The sequence below is a fragment of the Lutra lutra genome, chromosome 6 (genome assembly GCF_902655055.1).
Source record: "Lutra lutra chromosome 6, mLutLut1.2, whole genome shotgun sequence".
Classification (NCBI taxonomy): Eukaryota; Metazoa; Chordata; class Mammalia; order Carnivora; family Mustelidae; genus Lutra; species Lutra lutra.
The window spans coordinates 40,151,223-40,168,771 of record NC_062283.1 but is presented as its reverse complement, the minus strand read 5'-3'; the positions used below and the strand labels follow the sequence as shown (position 1 = coordinate 40,168,771).

The window sequence follows — 17,549 nt, the reverse complement described above, 5'->3', positions numbered from 1 at the left end:
TGAATCCATTGAATCCATTCCAAATCAAGTTTAATATTTTTGCATTTTTGTCCACTTTTGTATATAATTTGTCCAACTAAGTGAGTGCAATTTTGATTATATGTGGCATGGAATTAATTGTACTCCCTTCATGAATATTTGGTGTGTGTATGTTTTAGTAGCTCATGTTTAAAAACACTGAAAGAGCTGTCAACGTTTGGATGGATATCAAAAATGTTATATATAAGTTCGACTACTCATGAAATGATAATAGTTTCCCAGGGGTAAAAGGAAGGAGTTTAATCTAGAGCCAAGATTGTGTCAGTCTTTTTGAAAAATGACACAACTCCCTATAATTATATTATAATTAATACTTGGTATATTTGGATTTTAAAAGTTGTTTTTCTTACGCACATTATAAATTTACCACCCTAAAGTTGACCTAATTAGCCAACTTTCCTTGGTTATATATCATTTGGCAGGTGTTTTTTGTAAAAAAATAATCAAACAGAACTGACCACTTTTTTCATTCCTTGTTTTTTATTCCTGCCTAAATCAATAAAACATAGGATTTATGTGCCCCTATAACATTAAATTGTTCTAAGAACAGGGCACGTGGGTGGCTTAGTTAGTCTAGCATCTGCTTTCAGCTCAGTCATGATTCCAGGGTCCTGGGATTGAGTCCCGCATTGGACTTCCTGCTCATTGGGGCATCTGTTTCTCTCTCTGCTCCCCCCACTAGTGAGTGCTCTCTCTCTGACAAATAAATAAATAAAGTATTTAAAAATAAATAAATAAATAATAAATTGTTCTAAGAATAGATTTTAAAAAATGAAAGTAGTAAATACCTATATTTTACTAGGGTTTTATAGGGAAGGAATGAGAAAGACTGGATAAAACACTGAGGATTTGTGATTCATGCAGAATTTTTTGTATTAATGCTTTTTGAAAATGAGTTACAGTGATTTTTATTAAATACTGACAACATTAATCAAATGAAAGCTATCTGAATGAAAAATTACATGTTTATAACTTTTTTCTATTTAAAATAAAATTAGATGGTGAAATAATGCATATGACATTTATTAAAACAGTTTCTTCTATAAAAAAATGAATATATACATAATAAATAATTATAGGTCACCACAAACACATCTGATATTTTAGTTTAAAGGTAACCACACTTTTAAAGGAAAAGGTCAGAATTTACAAATGTATCCTAAGTTTTTTAAAATTAGATAAGAAAAGAATGCTTCTTCTGAATGGAGGTAAATTTAAATTTGTTTGAATATTTATTACTATTTTTCTCATTTATTCCAAACCATTTAAGCATTTAATATATGATGGGTTAATCACAAATATTTGCAAAACTCTTTGAAAATTATTGGCTTTACCCAAAACTTACTGAAGTGAATGGATTTTCCAGTATGAATTTTTTCACTCAGATTCTTGGGCCCATAATGTGAATAAGATTAATATAATGATAATATAAGACAGATTCTACCTGTTGTCCTTTAAACTTGGCAAATCATTACCTGTACAATGATTTAAATGAGGTCAAGTACAAGGCACTTTAAAACTGATAAACTTCAGGGCACCTGGGTGGCTCAGTGGGATAAAGCCTCTGCCTTCAGCTGTCCTGATCCCCGCATCCCGCATCGGGCTCTCTGCTCAGCAGGGAGCCTGCTTCCTCCTCTCTTTCTGCCTGCTTCTCTGCCTACTTGTGATCTCTGTCTGTCAGATAAATAAATAAAATCTTAAAAAAAAAAAAAAGACTGATAAACTTCATCCATTCCTGTGGAAATTCAGGGAAGGTCAGGCTGGGTTTTCTTCTTTTTTTTTTTTAATTTTTAAATTTAATTTTATTTAAAATTTATTTAGTTTTATTTAATAAATTTAATTTATTTAAATTCAAGTTAGTTAACATATAGTATAATATTAGTTTCAGGACTAAAATTTAGTGATTCATCAGTTGCATATAATACCCAGTACTCATTATGTAACATGCCCTCCTTAATGCCCATGACCCAGTTACCCCATTCCTCAGCCACCCACCTCCAGCAACCCTCACATTGTTCTTTACAGTTAAGAATCTCTTAATGGGGGTGCCTGGGTGGCTTAGTGAGTTAAAGCCTGCCTTCAGCTCAGGTCATGATCCCAGAGTCCTGGGATCGAGGCCCGCATTGGGCTCTCTGCTCAGTAGGGAGTCTGCTTCCTCCTCTCTCTTTCTGCCTGCCTCTCTGCCTACTTAAGTTCTGTGCCTGTGTATCTTCTTAAGATCTGTGTCTGTCAAATAAATAAATAAAATCTTTAAAAAAAAAAAGAATCTCTTAATGGTTTGCCTCCCTCTCGGTTTTTATCTTATTTTATCTTCCCCTCCCATATGTTTATTTTTTTCTTTAAATTCCACATATGAGTGAAATCATATGGTATTTGTCTTTCTCGGACTGATTTCACTTGGCATAATATACTCTAGTTCCATCCACATTGTTGCAAATGGCAAGATTTCATTCTTTTTGATGACTGAGTAATATTCCTGTGTGTGTGTGTGTGTGTGTGTGTGTGTGTGTGTGTGTGTGTTTATATATTTACCACATCTTTACCCACTCATCAGTCAATGGACCACTGGGCTCTTTTCCATATTTTGGCCATTGTGGACATTGCTGCTATAAACATTGGGGGTGCAGGTGCCGCTTTAAATCACTATATTTGTATTTTCTTTATAAATACCTACTGGTGCAATTGCTGTGTCATAATGTAGCTCTTTTTTTAATTTTTTGAGGACCCTCCATACTGTTTTCCATAGCACCTATACCAGTTTGCATTCCCACCAATAGTGTAAGATGGTTCCTCTCTCTCTGCATCCTTGCTAACATCTGTTTCCTGAGTTGTTCATTTTAGCCATTCTGACTGGCATGAGATGGTATCTCTTTGTGCTTTGGATTTGTATTTCCCTGATGATAAGTGATTTTTAACATCTTCTCACACATCTGTCATTTGTATTTCTTCCTTAGAGAAATGTCCATTCCTGTCATATGCCCATTTCTTCTTGACTGGATTTTTTGGTTTTTGGGTGTTGAGTTTGATAAGTTCTTTATAGATTTTGGGTAGCAGCATTTTGTCTGATAGGTCATTTGCAAATATCTTCTTCCATTCTGTGGCTTACTTTTTAGTTTTGTTGATTGTTTCCTTTACTGTGCAGAAGCTTTTTATCTTGATGAAGTCCTGATAGTTCATTTTTGCTTTTGTTTCCTTTGCCTCTGAAGACATGTCTGGTAACAAGTTGCTGTGGCCGAGATTAAAGAGGTTGCTGCCTGTGTTCTTCTGTAGGATTTTGATGTATTCTTATCTCACATTGAGGTCTTCCATCCATTTTGAATTTATTTTTGTTTCTGGTATAAGGGGTCCAGTTTCATTCTTCTGCATGTGACTGTCCAATTTTCCCAATACTGTTTGTTGAAGAGACTCTCTTTCTTCCAGTGGATAATCTTTCCTGCTTTGTCAAAGATTAGTTGACCATAGAGTTGAGGGTCCATTTCTGGGTTCTCTGTTCTGCTCCATTGACCAGTGTCCGGTTTTGTGTGTGTGGTTTTTTTGCTTGTTTGTTTGTTTGTTTGTTTTTTTGCTAGTACCATACTGTCTTGATTATTACAGCTTTGTAATATAGCTTGAAGTACAGAATTGTGATCAGGCTGGTTTTCTTAAGATCAGTTTGGCATGATGTGGAGAATCGAGGGGTTGGTGTCTGGTTCAAGTAGGAAGCAGATGAGCAAGCAAAAAGTAATGATTGGAGCCTTAGGAATGAAAAGAAATAGATGGTTCCAAATATACTTTGTGGAGATGGACCAACCAAACTAGGTAACTGGATGTGAAAGAGAGATTTGAGAAAGGAAAGTATGGGGGATGAGTTCTATCTAACAGGATATTGTGTGAATTGACTGAGTTGGAGAATGCTGGAAGAGGATTCAGTTTGGGAGGAGACGGTCCTAAGTCAGTGTTTAATGTGCTAAGTTTCAGATGCCCTAGAGGAATAAGTTTCTCATGCAGGTGGTTAGGTACCTACTTTGGAAATCTTAGAATCACTGGCCTAGAATATTCAAAGTCTACAGTATATTAGATCATGGCAAGAGAATGAGGACTGAGAAGAAAATGAGCCTAAACGCCCAAGTTTAAAATGTTGAATAAGGAAGGAGAAAGCATCAGGAGAACTAAGAAGAAACTTTCAAAGAGACAATAACTACTGACAATTTTTTTAAAAATATACCATCATTTTGAGTTTCATTTTGAGTAAGAAGTCCTGTATAAAAGTAACTGTGACAATCAGGAGACTTGACTTACAGATGAACAGCACCTGGAATTTCCTGGGCCTTTTTTATAATCTGAAAAAAAAAGAATGCTTATTTTTTTTCCTGCCTCTTGATAATGTTGTTGTGAGAAAGTATTAAATAATGTCTATGATATTAAATAAATGTTATGAGAAGACATATATTAAAGCCAACATCATAATCATGTGTTTTCTTAGTGGGTTTTTAGAAGAGCTACCCTCAACCAAAAATGTGGCTGTATTCGTAGAGTTCATTTACAGAAAGAACCTTCTTTTTTTTTTCCTGTTTGCAAATATTGTTACTACTTATTTATAGTAGTTTGGTAAAACATAGTTCTGACCATAGGAGAGTCAGAAAGGAAGGAAGTCTGGAGTTTGGAAGTGAACACTGGCCTCACACCTGGTTTAGAATCACTTTTTTTTTTTTCTTTTCTGGAGTTAGCTCCAAAGACAAACCAGTCACAGAGGGACAATTTATCATTATCAATATATTACAGAGTTTAACTTTGGAAGAGCTCAGATCACTCTAAAAGTTTTGTTTAATCAATAAAGTAGGTATTACTTTTCACAACATTCTTCAGAGGCAGATGTACTTGAAACAGTCTATTAACAAGTGTCCTTTCCACCCTCCCAGGGTTCCGTGGGGATACAAGGCCCACAGGGTCCACCTGGTAAAGAAGGTCAAAGGGTAAGTAAACTTGGAACAACTGGCAGGCATTACTATCTAAGGGCTTACTTATTTCTGAACATTAATGAAAATAAACCCAAAATACACAAGCAGATGGGCATGAGGAGAGGGTTAATGATCCAAAGCCTGAAATCTGAGTTGAGATTTTGACAGAGCTTTTACAATCCAGAAAGTTCTCTATGAACTTTCAAGATTGGCAGCACAAATGTAGAGATGCATTAGGCGAAATGAGTTAACCGTAATTTGATCTAGGGCACATTGGTCTTATTTTGGGGTTTTGAGTTAAGCTGATCTTCGCAGAGTTAAGTTGATGAGTATCTTTGTGGAGTTCCTGCCTGTACATGGATTCTGTAAAGATGGTGGATATTAACTACAGTCTTTAGTTGAATTAAATTATTGACATTAGTGATGCTTTGTAATGCTTCTTTTTGAGTTTGCTGCCTTTGAGATAAAATATGTAGTAAGTGAATAAATTGTAGTTGCAATAGTCTTAGCTTTCCCCAGGAAAGGGAACCCCTGCAGTGATAATGGGTAAGCTTCACTTCAACAGCAGTGGGTCACTCCATTCTTACGGCTTATTGTTATTTTCAGATCATTTTAATGCCTTGAAACACTTTATGTGCTTGCTCATATGATTATTGTTATTAACTTTTGTTACCTGATAGATGAGGATTGTATGATTCAGGGTTTAGGTGATTTGCCTAAAGTCAAAGAGCTAATAAAAAGAAGACCAGAACTTGAATATGAGGCTTCTGATTCTAAATCCCATGTTCTCTTTTACTGTCCTACGATATTAACCCCAAATCTCTTTTTTAGTCATTTTTGTTTATTATTTCCAGTTTTGTCCTCTGGCAAATAAGTCTTTTACCTCAAATATATCAAAATCCTTCAACTATTTGGGAACCAGTGGTAATTTTACCAAAGTTTACCTTTTATCAGGTTAAAATCTCATTTCTCTTAATATAAGAGTTATATGGATTTCTGACTCCCGACATGCTAGAAAGTATTCATGGACTTTCTGGTGGTATCAGGAATGGGACTGAACATGTGTGATGTTATTTAGGGCAGAGCAAAATGTGGCAAGTATGCCCTTGTACTATAGAAAATATTCTTCTATTGGAGCTTAAGATTGAGCTGATGTGCTTCTGTGTATTTTTTTTAAACTAACTTTTTCTACTACAGCAACTTTTTTCTTTGTTTTTTTTTTTTAAATTTTTTGGTAGTACAATTAAGATTTGATTTGGATAAAAAATCAAAATTAAAAACTAAATATTCCATGTTTACTTTTTATTACAGATAGCTAGTTTAGTAATACAAAAAGGCTTAATAAGTTTTGATGGTTAAGAAAATAAAAGGAGGGCACCTGGGTGGCTCAGTCGTTAAGCATCTGCCTTCTACTCAGATCATGATCCCAGAGTCCTGGGATCGAGCCCTGCTGGGTGGGAAGCCTGCTTCTCCCTCTCCCACGCCCCCTGCTTGTGTTCCCTCTCTCACTGTATCTCTCTGTGTCAAATAAATTAAAAATCTTAAAAAAAAAAAAAGGAAAGTAAAAGTTTGTGAATAACAGCTAAGATTTATGAGCCTTCTATCATGTGCTAAATGCTTCACATTATTATTTCATTTTGTTTATTTCTCACGATAGCTCTGTGAGATACGTAATACTATCATCCTTATTCAGAAACTGAGGTTTTTAAGCAACTTGGAGAGGACACATTGCCAATAAGTGGAACGATGCTGATACTTTAAAATTATTTATAAAGCAGTCCTATCTGAGTTCTGTTCCCAATGCCTGTATGTACAACTGAAGTTTCCCATTTGGCTCCCCAGCCCCTTTATTCAGGAGTTCATTAATCCACTTGATCAAAGTTTAAGTAGTGTCAGGGAGGAAAATAGAAAATTACTAATCTAGATTTAGGCTTTTGAGTCTGTTTTCTTTTAAGATTTTATTTATTTGACAGAGAGAGGAGAGAGAGAGAGAGAGGGAACACAAGCAAGGGGAGTCAGGGAGGGAGAAGCAGGCTTTCCACTGAGCAAGAAGCCCTTTGGGGGGGCTCATCCTAGGACCCTGGGATCATGACCTGAGCCAATGACAGACAATTAACAACTGAGTCACCCAGGCGCCCCAAGGCTTTTGAGTCTGTCTTAAGCAATTAATTCACTGGGGGCAGAGGACCAGATGAAAAGACCTTGTGAAGTTACAAGGAACCAGTGGTATATTTTACCAAAGTTTACCTTACTTTAGGAACTGATCCTTGTCACTGTTAAATTAGTAAGGCTTCTTCTTCTGTTTTCTCCCAATGATAGCCAAGATATCTAATTGCATCTAGGACCATATTTCTGAATTAATTTTTATGTTCTGCATCCAGAGGACATTTTCCTTCTAATAACTCTACTTTCCTGGAAACTGAGTGATAAATATACCTCCTAGTTAATATCCAGAATGTATAAGTAACTCATGTAAAAAACTCAATAGCAAACTCCTAGTTACCCAGTTTAAAAATGGGCAAAAAACCTGAATAGACATTTCTCAAAAGAAGACCTACAAATGGCCAACAGGTACATGGAACGGTACTAAACATCACTAATCATCAGGGAATGCAAATCAAAGCCATAATGAGATGTTACCTCATACCTGTTAGAATCACTGTTATCAAAAAGACAAAAGGTAAAAAGTGTTGGTGAGGACAGGAGGAAAAGGGAACCCTGGTGCACTCTTAGTGGGGATATAAATTGGTGCAGCCACTGTGGAAGAGTATGGAGCTTTCTCAAAAAATTACAATAGAACTACCTTATGACCCAGCAATTTCACTTATTGGTATATACCCAAAGGAAATGAAATGAGCATTTCAAGGAAATATCTGCATTCTCATGATACGCAAACAATTTAAATATGTATTGACAGATGAATCAATAAAGTAAATGTGATTACCACAAACACACACACAAATGCACACAATGAAGTATTATTCAGTCTTAAAAAAGAAGGAAATCCTGCCATTTGTGAGAACATGGATGAACATGGAGGACATAAAGCTAAGTGAATGAAGCCAGACACAGAAAGACAAATACTGCATGTTCTCATTTATATGTCTACATCCAAAAATGTCAAATTCATAGAAACAGAGGGTAGAATGGTGGTTACCAGGGGCTGAGATGAGGAGGATGGGGAGATGTTGGTCAAAGTGTACAAAGACTTAGATATTCAAGATAAATAAGTTCTGGAGATGTAATATACAACAATGAGATTATAATTAATATTGTATACTTGAAATTTACTAAAAGGGTAGATCTTAAGTGTTTTTTCACCACAAAAAAAAAAAGAGTATGTCTGAGGTGATGGATATACTAATTAGCTTGATCATGGTGAATAGTTCACAGTGTGTATCAGATCATCAAGTTGTATACCTTAAATATATACAATTTCAGTCAACTGTATTCTCAAAATAGAAAAACATAATAATAAAGAACAGATTTTTAGTTTCAGTTCCCAAAAACTTATACTTTGTAGGTGGTTTGAGGTGGAAATTATAGAGCTAGGTGGGTGAGGCTAGATTGAGGGCATTATATCTGAATTAACCCTCCTATGGCAGAGTTGTTTGTGTGTGTGTGTGGTAAGAATATTTGACATGAAATCTACCTCTTAACAAATTTCTTTAACAAATTTTTAAGTGCACAATGATATCACACTTTTGACTTGTATAACATGTAGTCAATTTGATGTTCTCTCTCTTTTATTTTATTTTATTTTTTTTTAAGATTTTATTTATTTATTTGACAGAGATCACAAGTAGGCAGAGAGGCAGGCAGAGAGAGAGAGGAAGGGAAGCAGGCTCCCGGCCGAGCAGAGAGCCCGATGCGGGGCTCGATCCCAGGACCCTGGGATCATGACCCGAGCCGAAAGCAGAGGCCCCAACCCACTGAGCCACCCAGGCGCCCCATCTCTCTTTTATTTTAATAAAAAATTCTGCCAAGTCAGATGTTCATCCATCCTGTTGCACAGTTGCCTTTTTTGAATCACAAGAGAAGGAACTGATCCTTGTCACTGTTAAATTTCATCTTCTGGATTTTAGTCCCTAATATCATTCTATTAGTTTGCTTTTCCACTAAAACAGCTCCCAGCTTTATGTCACCTTAAAATTTGATAAGCCTATCCTCTAAGTCTTCGTGTAAATCTTTAATAAATCCTGAGCAGAATAGAAACTGACAATTTCACATAACACCAGCAAAGGCTGCCATCTTGATTACCACTGATGTTCTTGTGGCATGAATAATTAAATCATGTACAAATACATTAAACTCTACCTCCTTCCCACCCACATTTCTTAATTTGGCTTGTAAGATAATTATGAGAGTCCCTGTCAGAGACTAGCTGAAATGAAAAAAAATATTCAAATGAGGCTTTTTAAAAATAATAATGCTTCAAATTAAAATTGTACCCTCTCAAAGCTTGCATTTCAGAGGAAGGTGGGTTAAAGAATAAATTAAACTTATGTATTCTTCGTGATAATTATGGAGGAATGTATTCAAATTATAAAGTTCAACCACTACTTTATGCAAATTTACTTCATTTATAAATATGCATAGTCTCAATAATATTACTTTCATTTTATCCTCTATCAAGAGTTACAGTGTTGGAAACTAATGAGTGTAATAGAATTTTATACTGTTAGTCATGGCTTGTCATTATCACTACCTCCTTTCACAAGTGCCATATTTATTGAAGAAAGAAGCTGGAACAGGTATTATTGACATTATCCACATTTACAAATTATTATTTCCAAATACAATCCATGATATATTCTGCTTTATAAGCTATTGAATAGGGAAGCAAATTAATTTAAGAAATGAGCATTCTTACATATTTGTAGTTAGGTCCATCTTATTGCCACCATTTCTTCTCTGCTCAAGAGTTAGGTAGAACTCAGCTCTTTTAGACATATTAATGTATTTGTATGTATATGTGTGTGTATGCATACACACATACTGCAAGCTAAGACCAATAATTTTTCCATTTCACCAAAGCATGCAATAGGAAACAAAAGAAAAGTCTATGAATTTAAAATTATTTTTTATTGACACATTGTCAACAAAACTCTTATATTTTGATTACAGGTGTTTGACTGAGAAGGAATTGATTGATTATCATTAAATTAATTGAAATGACATATAAAATATATGGCAAGTCTTATAAACCTCGCTTCTGGGCATAAATGTCTTTAATGAAAGCAGAACTTTTTTTTTTAAAGATTTATTTATTTATTTAATTATTTGACAGACAGGGATCACAAGTAGGCAGAGAGGCAGGCAGGGGGGCGGGGAAGCAGGCTCCCTGCTGAGCACAGGGCCTGATGCAGCGTTGATCCCAGGACCCTGAGATCATGACCTGAGCTGAAGGCAGAGGCTTAAACCACTGAGCCACCCAAAAAGCAGAACATTTAATTTTAAATAAATCATTGATTTCTTCATTTTCCTGAATGGTTAAATAGATAATAGCTTCTGTTAAACCAATATCTCAAAATTATGGTTAGTTTCAAACAGAAGTGTCATAAAAACAAAAAAAACAAACGTAGGTGTCACATGTAAACATACTTTGAACAACATCAAACATTATAGAAACATGTTAATATTACTATTGTTATTTTTATTAAACATACAGATTCTGATTGATAAATTCTTTTCCTTTTTCTCTTTGGCCCTTTGTGTACAGTTTTCTATAAGCCCAATAAGAACACTATTTTTCTCCAAGAACCACACCGAATTTCTGTTTCAAATTTATATTAGTTGATTATTCTTTTCACTGTCTTCTAAGTGGCTAAATCTTAGATTATAAAGTGTTCATTTAATAAAGTACATTACAGTATGCTTCTCATACTTAAAAGCTTCTCTTAACCTCAACAATGTTTTTTGGCAATATGTATCTAAGATTTATAGTTTTTTTTCTTAATGTCCTGATTTTCTTCTTTGATTCTGTCATATATGTCAAATACGCACACACACACACAAACACACATATACATATACATACACATATGTATATGTATATATAATTTTTTTTTTACTTTGTTATCTTTTTAAAGTTCTATAGGTAAAACATTTGGCTGGCACAGTTTTAAGTCTCACATCCTTTATAGCTTAACACAATTCTTAAAATTCAACTTATGTTTAGCATTGACCCTAAGACACAGATGGAGTATATCAGAAGTAAGGGAGAACAGCATGGGGGCCAAGAGGATGTTCAGCCCATGATGAGGTCAGAGAAGGGCCAGAATAGGGACCAGGACACTGAAGAGCCAAGAAGCCAACAGAAGAGTGTTTCAGGATGTACAGAGGATTGAGCAGGATTAAAATTTGGAACAAAGTCAGAGGAAAGATGTTGAATAAAGGAAGATGTGGCTGGAATGGGTGCCAGCTGAAAGACAAGTTTGGTTGAATAATTGAGAGAACATTAGAAAAGAAAATTGTAAGAAAGCTGTAAATTAGGGGGTGAATTTTGAGGAAGGATAGACAGCAATAGGGAATCTATTGGAGGGGTAAGGACAGGAGCTGGATGGGAGCCCATAAAAGTATCTTAGTGAAAAGTGGAGTATTTCAGACAGCTGAGCGTGTTCATAGAAGTTTATACGAAATATCTCAAAAGAACTGGAATTTTTATAAAATTCCCTCTAAGATATAGATTCCTTACCGGGTTTCCTAATATCCGTAATAGAATTTCCCAAAATATAAAAAAAAATTACTATTTTAATGTGACCTTGGAATTTTCCTTTTTCCTCACATTAAGTATATGTCTGAGTGGTATTAAGGCTGGCACAAAACTACCACGGGCTTTTTAAAGAAATCACTCTAGGTCTCTGAAAAAAAAAAAACATTTTGCTGATGCGTCAGCTAGTTACTGCCCCAAATGCAAATTTGTTTGGTTGGACTGAGATAACACCTCATTCTTGTTGTTGGTTTTTTTTTTTTTTTTTTTTTGCTTGATTGTAATTTTGAAGTTGAACAGAAATTTTAGGATTAAAAAAAAATCTTTTTTTTAGGATAGCTTATTCCACAGTGCTAATTTCAGAGCCATAGAAGGACCTCATCGTTCCAATGAAATGAATTTAGGGCCTGGTAGAAACCACTAACAATTGTCTGTAGCTGGGATTAAATTATTTTACATTGGCTTGAATTTTAAGGGGAGCCTTATAGAGAAAAGTATGAATAATGATGAATTTTCAGCTTCAGGAAGTACTTTGGCTAGTTGCACATGAAGATGAGACTTCGTAACTTTATGTATTATTAAAACTGACACTGACCTTTAAAATGCACAGTGAGTGTATCCATAATTCTGCTCACTCACTAACGCTATTACTTGTATCCTTGTGCCAAGAATTTGTATTGCTGAAAGGGAAAAGTCAACAATTTTTTTTTAAAGATTTTATTAATTTATTTGAGAGAGAGAGAGAGAGTGCACAGAGAGAGAGGTAGAAGAAGCAGAGAGAGCTGAGCAAAGAGCCTGTTGTGGTACTTGATTGCAGGACCCTGAGATCATGACCTAAGCCGAAGGCAGACACCTAACCAACTGAGCCACCCAGGCGCCCCCATCAAATTTTTTTAAATAATAGTTTTAACTCTGGTTCCAGGTGGAACATAAATATAGGAAAAAAGCATGTTTTTTTTTTTGCTTCAATCCATATATAAATATGTAAATATACATCTTATAAATAACAACTTAGAGGTTCTGCAATCTACAAATAATGGTTCATGTTTATTGCACATGTTTTAAACTTCCTAGCATACAGAGGACATCTTTTTCCATTTACTTCCTGTGAAATTTTCTAAGGATTTCTCCTTAAGGATTACCTTAAGAGTTTCCAAGAAATACCATCTTTGATCCTGGATGATATTTCTAGATGGGTATCTGGGAAATTGTGTACCCTATTCAAGTTCCAAGGGCTAAGCAACTTTCTCGCAATGTCTTACTTGAATGTACAAAACCAAACATTAAACTCAGAGGATAAAAATGATCAAATTTACATTTCTCCCTGAACTTCTATTTGCAGAGGTCCATAGCAGACTGGGGAGCCTTCACTATTGTTTTGATACCTGATACTGCCGTCTTTGTCTTTATTTGCTGTCTTTCTAGAAACTCATTTACCATTTGGAATTACCTAGTTATCCCCAGTTTACCTTTAAGACTATTAAAATTAACACTTATAAAAGGTCAGTATTATATAATTGAGACAACTCTTACTGAGTTAAAATAGGCACTTTGGGAGAAAAAAAATACCACAATTTGTATACATAAAAAATCATATAATGAGGGGTGCCTGGGTGGCTCAGTGGGTTAAAGCCTCTGCCTTCGGCTCAGGTCATGATCCCAGAGTCCTGGGATCGAGCCCCGAATCGGGCTCTCTGCTCAGTAGGGAGCCTGCTTCCTCCTCTCTCTCTGCCTGCCTCTCTGCCTACTTGTGATCTCTCTCTCTGTCAAATAAATAAATAAATAATCTTTACCAAAAAATCATATAATGGTTTATTTTGCATTTATGTTCCTTTTGTATGAAGTACATTTCTACTAGGAATATAAAGCCTTCAAACCTTATGTGTCCGTATCATCATATATCTCACATGCAATTTGTATTCTGACTTTATTCAGTCATTTTTATGTGCTTTGGGTATTATAAGTGTATATAAATAAGTAAATATGAAGTCATCTATATGCTTTCATCATTTTATACCCTATTTCAGAAATTAAGTGAGAAATCAGTATAGAATGTAAATAAAGCATAGTAATCTTCTTGCTTTTATTTTATGATACATTTCCCAGAGCAAAAGTGTATATCATTCATTACTTTCCATATTAATTTCCTCTGCTTGTCCTAACTGATGAAGTTCCAATAACATATAATTCATTATTAAGCATGTGACTTATCACAGCATATAATAAGGCATGATTTAATATTTGTGAGATTTTTTAATATTTTCAGTTAGATGCTTCTCAAGATACAGAATCAGAATTTCAGAGACTTCAGAAAAGAAGTTCAAGGAATGACATCAGTCTGTTTTATCTGAACATTTTTCTGAAAAACCTCACAATTTTCTCTTAGTTTCCTGCTGCCCAGATGCTCCTGCTTACTCTAACTTGGTGTCCACCAGAGCAGTATCAAATTCAGTTACTGAAGCAATAGAGTGAGGCAAGAAGAAGGGAGAGAGGCTAATACGTGTTCATGTCAAATGAATGTTCACAAAGGAGTAGTTGTGCAGCAAGGACAAGAGTCCTCTACTGTTGCCTCACACTCGAACCGGTAGGAACGGTAAAGGAACAGGAAGACATTGGAGGCAACTTCTAGCTCAGTCTAATTAGGATCAGGTGAAGAAAGATGAGATGAGATGTAGCCGAGACTTTATGAGAACAGGCCACCGCTCCGATAAATATCACAGCTAGTTAATGGCGGCGTGCCTTGGTCCTGTGTGGTAAACTTCACTCTCATTAGTGAGTCTCGGCAGTACCCTTGAAGTAGACGATGCGCAGTGCCCTGGGAAGGCTGTAACAAGAAAAAGCGATAGTAACCAGCGGTTTTATTCCAGTAATACTTACATAGGTCGTTAAACCACGAGGAGCTGAAGTCCTTACTCATTGAAATAAAGGGTCAAATGACACCATTTGTATTGTAACAGAATAGCTTTATCAGCTGTTATTTGGATTAATAAAGTGAAGTGTTTTCATATTTTTCAAATAGAATGCTGACTCGGAATGGCTTACTTATTTATGTGAATAGACCCAGGAGCTGGCCTCTGCTGGGGGAGAAGCACACCTTCTTACAGGGCCCCCTTTGGACAAGGGACACATAGTCCCTGAGGCCCAGGCAGGCACCGAGCTCCCTCAGAGGAGGGGCCTGGGAGCCCATTTTAGGCACATCCAGTTGTCAGATTTTAGAGTCAAAAGGGAACAACAGTGTCATTCTAGTCCACCAATAATGGAACTGAGTTCCAGAAGCTTGCAACAGTTCTTTAAGGCTTCAGGCTAGTCATCTCTTTAGCTATCATGTATCATAGGAACCCCTTACTGTCTGTTTGGTGGTTCCATTCCAAAACCCAGATTTTCTTGTTTTTAAAATGGAGAATATTGAGAACTTGACCAAAGCCCCTCATTTTTCCTCCTGAAGACCACACATTATAAGGGACAAAATGTAGATAAGTACAGTTGGTCCTTTTGCAGTGTCCACACCTTGTTAAGCATGCACCTTCTGTGTGCCTGGCCTGCTTACCCTGCACCCACAGTGGGGAACAAGCATGGGCGGGCCAGTGGGGAAGCGGGGTGGGAGTAAGTTCTTTCTCCAGCTGTGTGATTGGATTAACTTGTGACTTCAGGCAAACCATTCAAGATTCTAATCTAAATTTATCTGTTTCATCACAGTTTAGCCCTAGGTATGTTACGAGATTAAGCCAGGAGCACTTTGAATGCAGTCTGGTGACTGGTGTTCTATGAAAGAATCTTATAAATATTAACTACTTAGAGGAACACTTAAAGAGAATGGAAAACGAGAAGGCACTTTCCACCGATGTGGCAGTATGCTAATATCCCTGCCTCAGTATCCTTACTCAGAACATCTCACTGAACACGTTAGTAGCTATTTGGTACATTTACCACTGGAAATGTCAAGTACAAAGTTATTCATCCATTTGGCACACAGTGAGTGTATACATAGTTAGCTGCCAAAGCCAAGAATGAATTACAAGCTATTAATCAGTTTGGGAAATATAGACATATAAGTTTTCAGAAATGCAAAACATTTGGAACATGAAACATTTTTATGGCCTACTGGCTTCGAAAGGCAGCATTATGTTTCTAATAAACAATACAAGACCTCGACTTTTGTAAAACTCCTTATTTTGAGTTACCTTGGGTGGCAGCACAGAATTCTGAAAGCAAGTTTAATTTTATAGCACCTCAGCTTTGCAATATGTTATATTTCAATTTTCAGGGGAGAGTAGGGCCGTTGAAAAATAAATGTGATGCAACAATTCTAAGAAAAGTTGGAAATTTATCTTTTTAGAATATGAGTAGATGATACAGTACTCTTATTTCTAAATTCTTTGCAACTATTGGAGTTTTCTTTTCAGAAGCCGAGGTATAAAGAGAGATGGTATACGATCACATTCAGAGAGGTCAAGGAAAAGTTTTTTGTTGTCATTTTGTTTTGTTTCATAATTGAGCACATTTACAAATGGGGGCAAGGAAGTCAGCAAATAGCAAATAGCAGTTGTAAGCAGTATGAAACAGTAATAAAAGACAAGGCGCGAGTGTCCACATGAGTGAGCACCTTTACTGTGAGGATGCTTTAGGAGAGAGGTAGGGCATGAGTGCTCCCTTCAGGGACAGAGTAGGAATCAAGGCACTCTGCGTATTTATCTCAGACAGAAAGACTTTTTCAGCTTAGATATGACTTAATAAAACTTCTGTTGTTTATAAGTGACATTGGTCTCAAGATTGTCTATGGTTTCCAGGCAAGTAAAATTTATAGCTACTTCTTTTTTCCTTCATGAACAACAAGCCCGACTCATTCAGTAAAATAAAAATAAAAAGCAGCGAGAAATACAGAAACAGAGACATTGGAGGCAAACTGGGGAAAAAAAAAAAAGGTGGACGTGGGACAAGACATTGGGAGAAGAAAATGTCTGTTACTGTCATTTCAGAGTTTTGCTAGATTCTTAAGCGGCTGGTGAAGATGTAAGCATTTCCTTCACCCTTTCTATCTGTGCCTATTTTCCTCTGTAAATTACCCGTGGTGTCTGACAAGAGCTTCCTTCTGTTATCAGCGGTTGTCTGAATTCATCTACTTTGCTTTAGGAAGCCATTTTGCTAGAATACAATTCCAACTTCTCAGAAAACTTTATTTTATTGGTATAATGTAAATGATGTCAGACTAAGATGTTGCCAAAATTAAATTGTTCTTATCTTTATTTCTTTCACCAATTTTTCACTTTTTATATCCCTATACACATTCTATAAACTGCCATTTTTTTTCTCAAATGATACAAAATTTCTGAAACATGCTAATCAAGGATAATTCCCAAGCTAGCAAATGTCAAGGGACTGATTTACTATATAAGTAGTCCTGTCTGTGTCTTTTTATCAATAAATCCTTGGGGTTATAGTTATAAATTTTTATAGACTATAGTGCTAACTTACTAAGGGCTTAAAATCATTTTCATTGGAAGCTGATGAAAATGAATGTGGTATATTTCTTTGCAGTTGTTGCCATAGAGATAAAAACCTTTTCAAAGTAAAACAGGGATGGCATAAAAATTACTAATTCAAAAGAAGTTGTGCTTCTAATTTAATATTGAAAATGGTGCACTATTCCCTTTCTTTTTTATTTTGTCAAAATTGCATGACTTGAGTGTGTCTAATGTACTTTCATTAGATAATTTCTAGTATAAAAAAACTGAAGCAAAGAATGAAATAGGTAAATTCCCCACAGCATTTAGTGGGATGACACTTTCATTTTAATCTTTTGTTCTTAAAATTTAACAACATTCCTAATCATCTCCTCTCATGCTCCACCTCCATACTCCTTC

The 17,549-nt window shown here is 35.7% G+C and overlaps 1 protein-coding gene across 6 annotated transcripts in view; it reads left to right on the top strand.

The window, feature by feature from the left end:
* COL19A1 (collagen type XIX alpha 1 chain) overlaps positions 1-17,549 on the top strand; it is a 325,663-nt gene that overhangs the window by 182,170 nt on the left and 125,944 nt on the right. For all 6 annotated transcript variants that reach the window (XM_047734919.1, XM_047734921.1, XM_047734920.1 and 3 more), the window contains one exon: positions 4,938-4,991. In XM_047734919.1, coding sequence (XP_047590875.1) covers positions 4,938-4,991 — 54 coding nt within the window. The remainder of the gene's footprint in view (positions 1-4,937; positions 4,992-17,549) is intronic.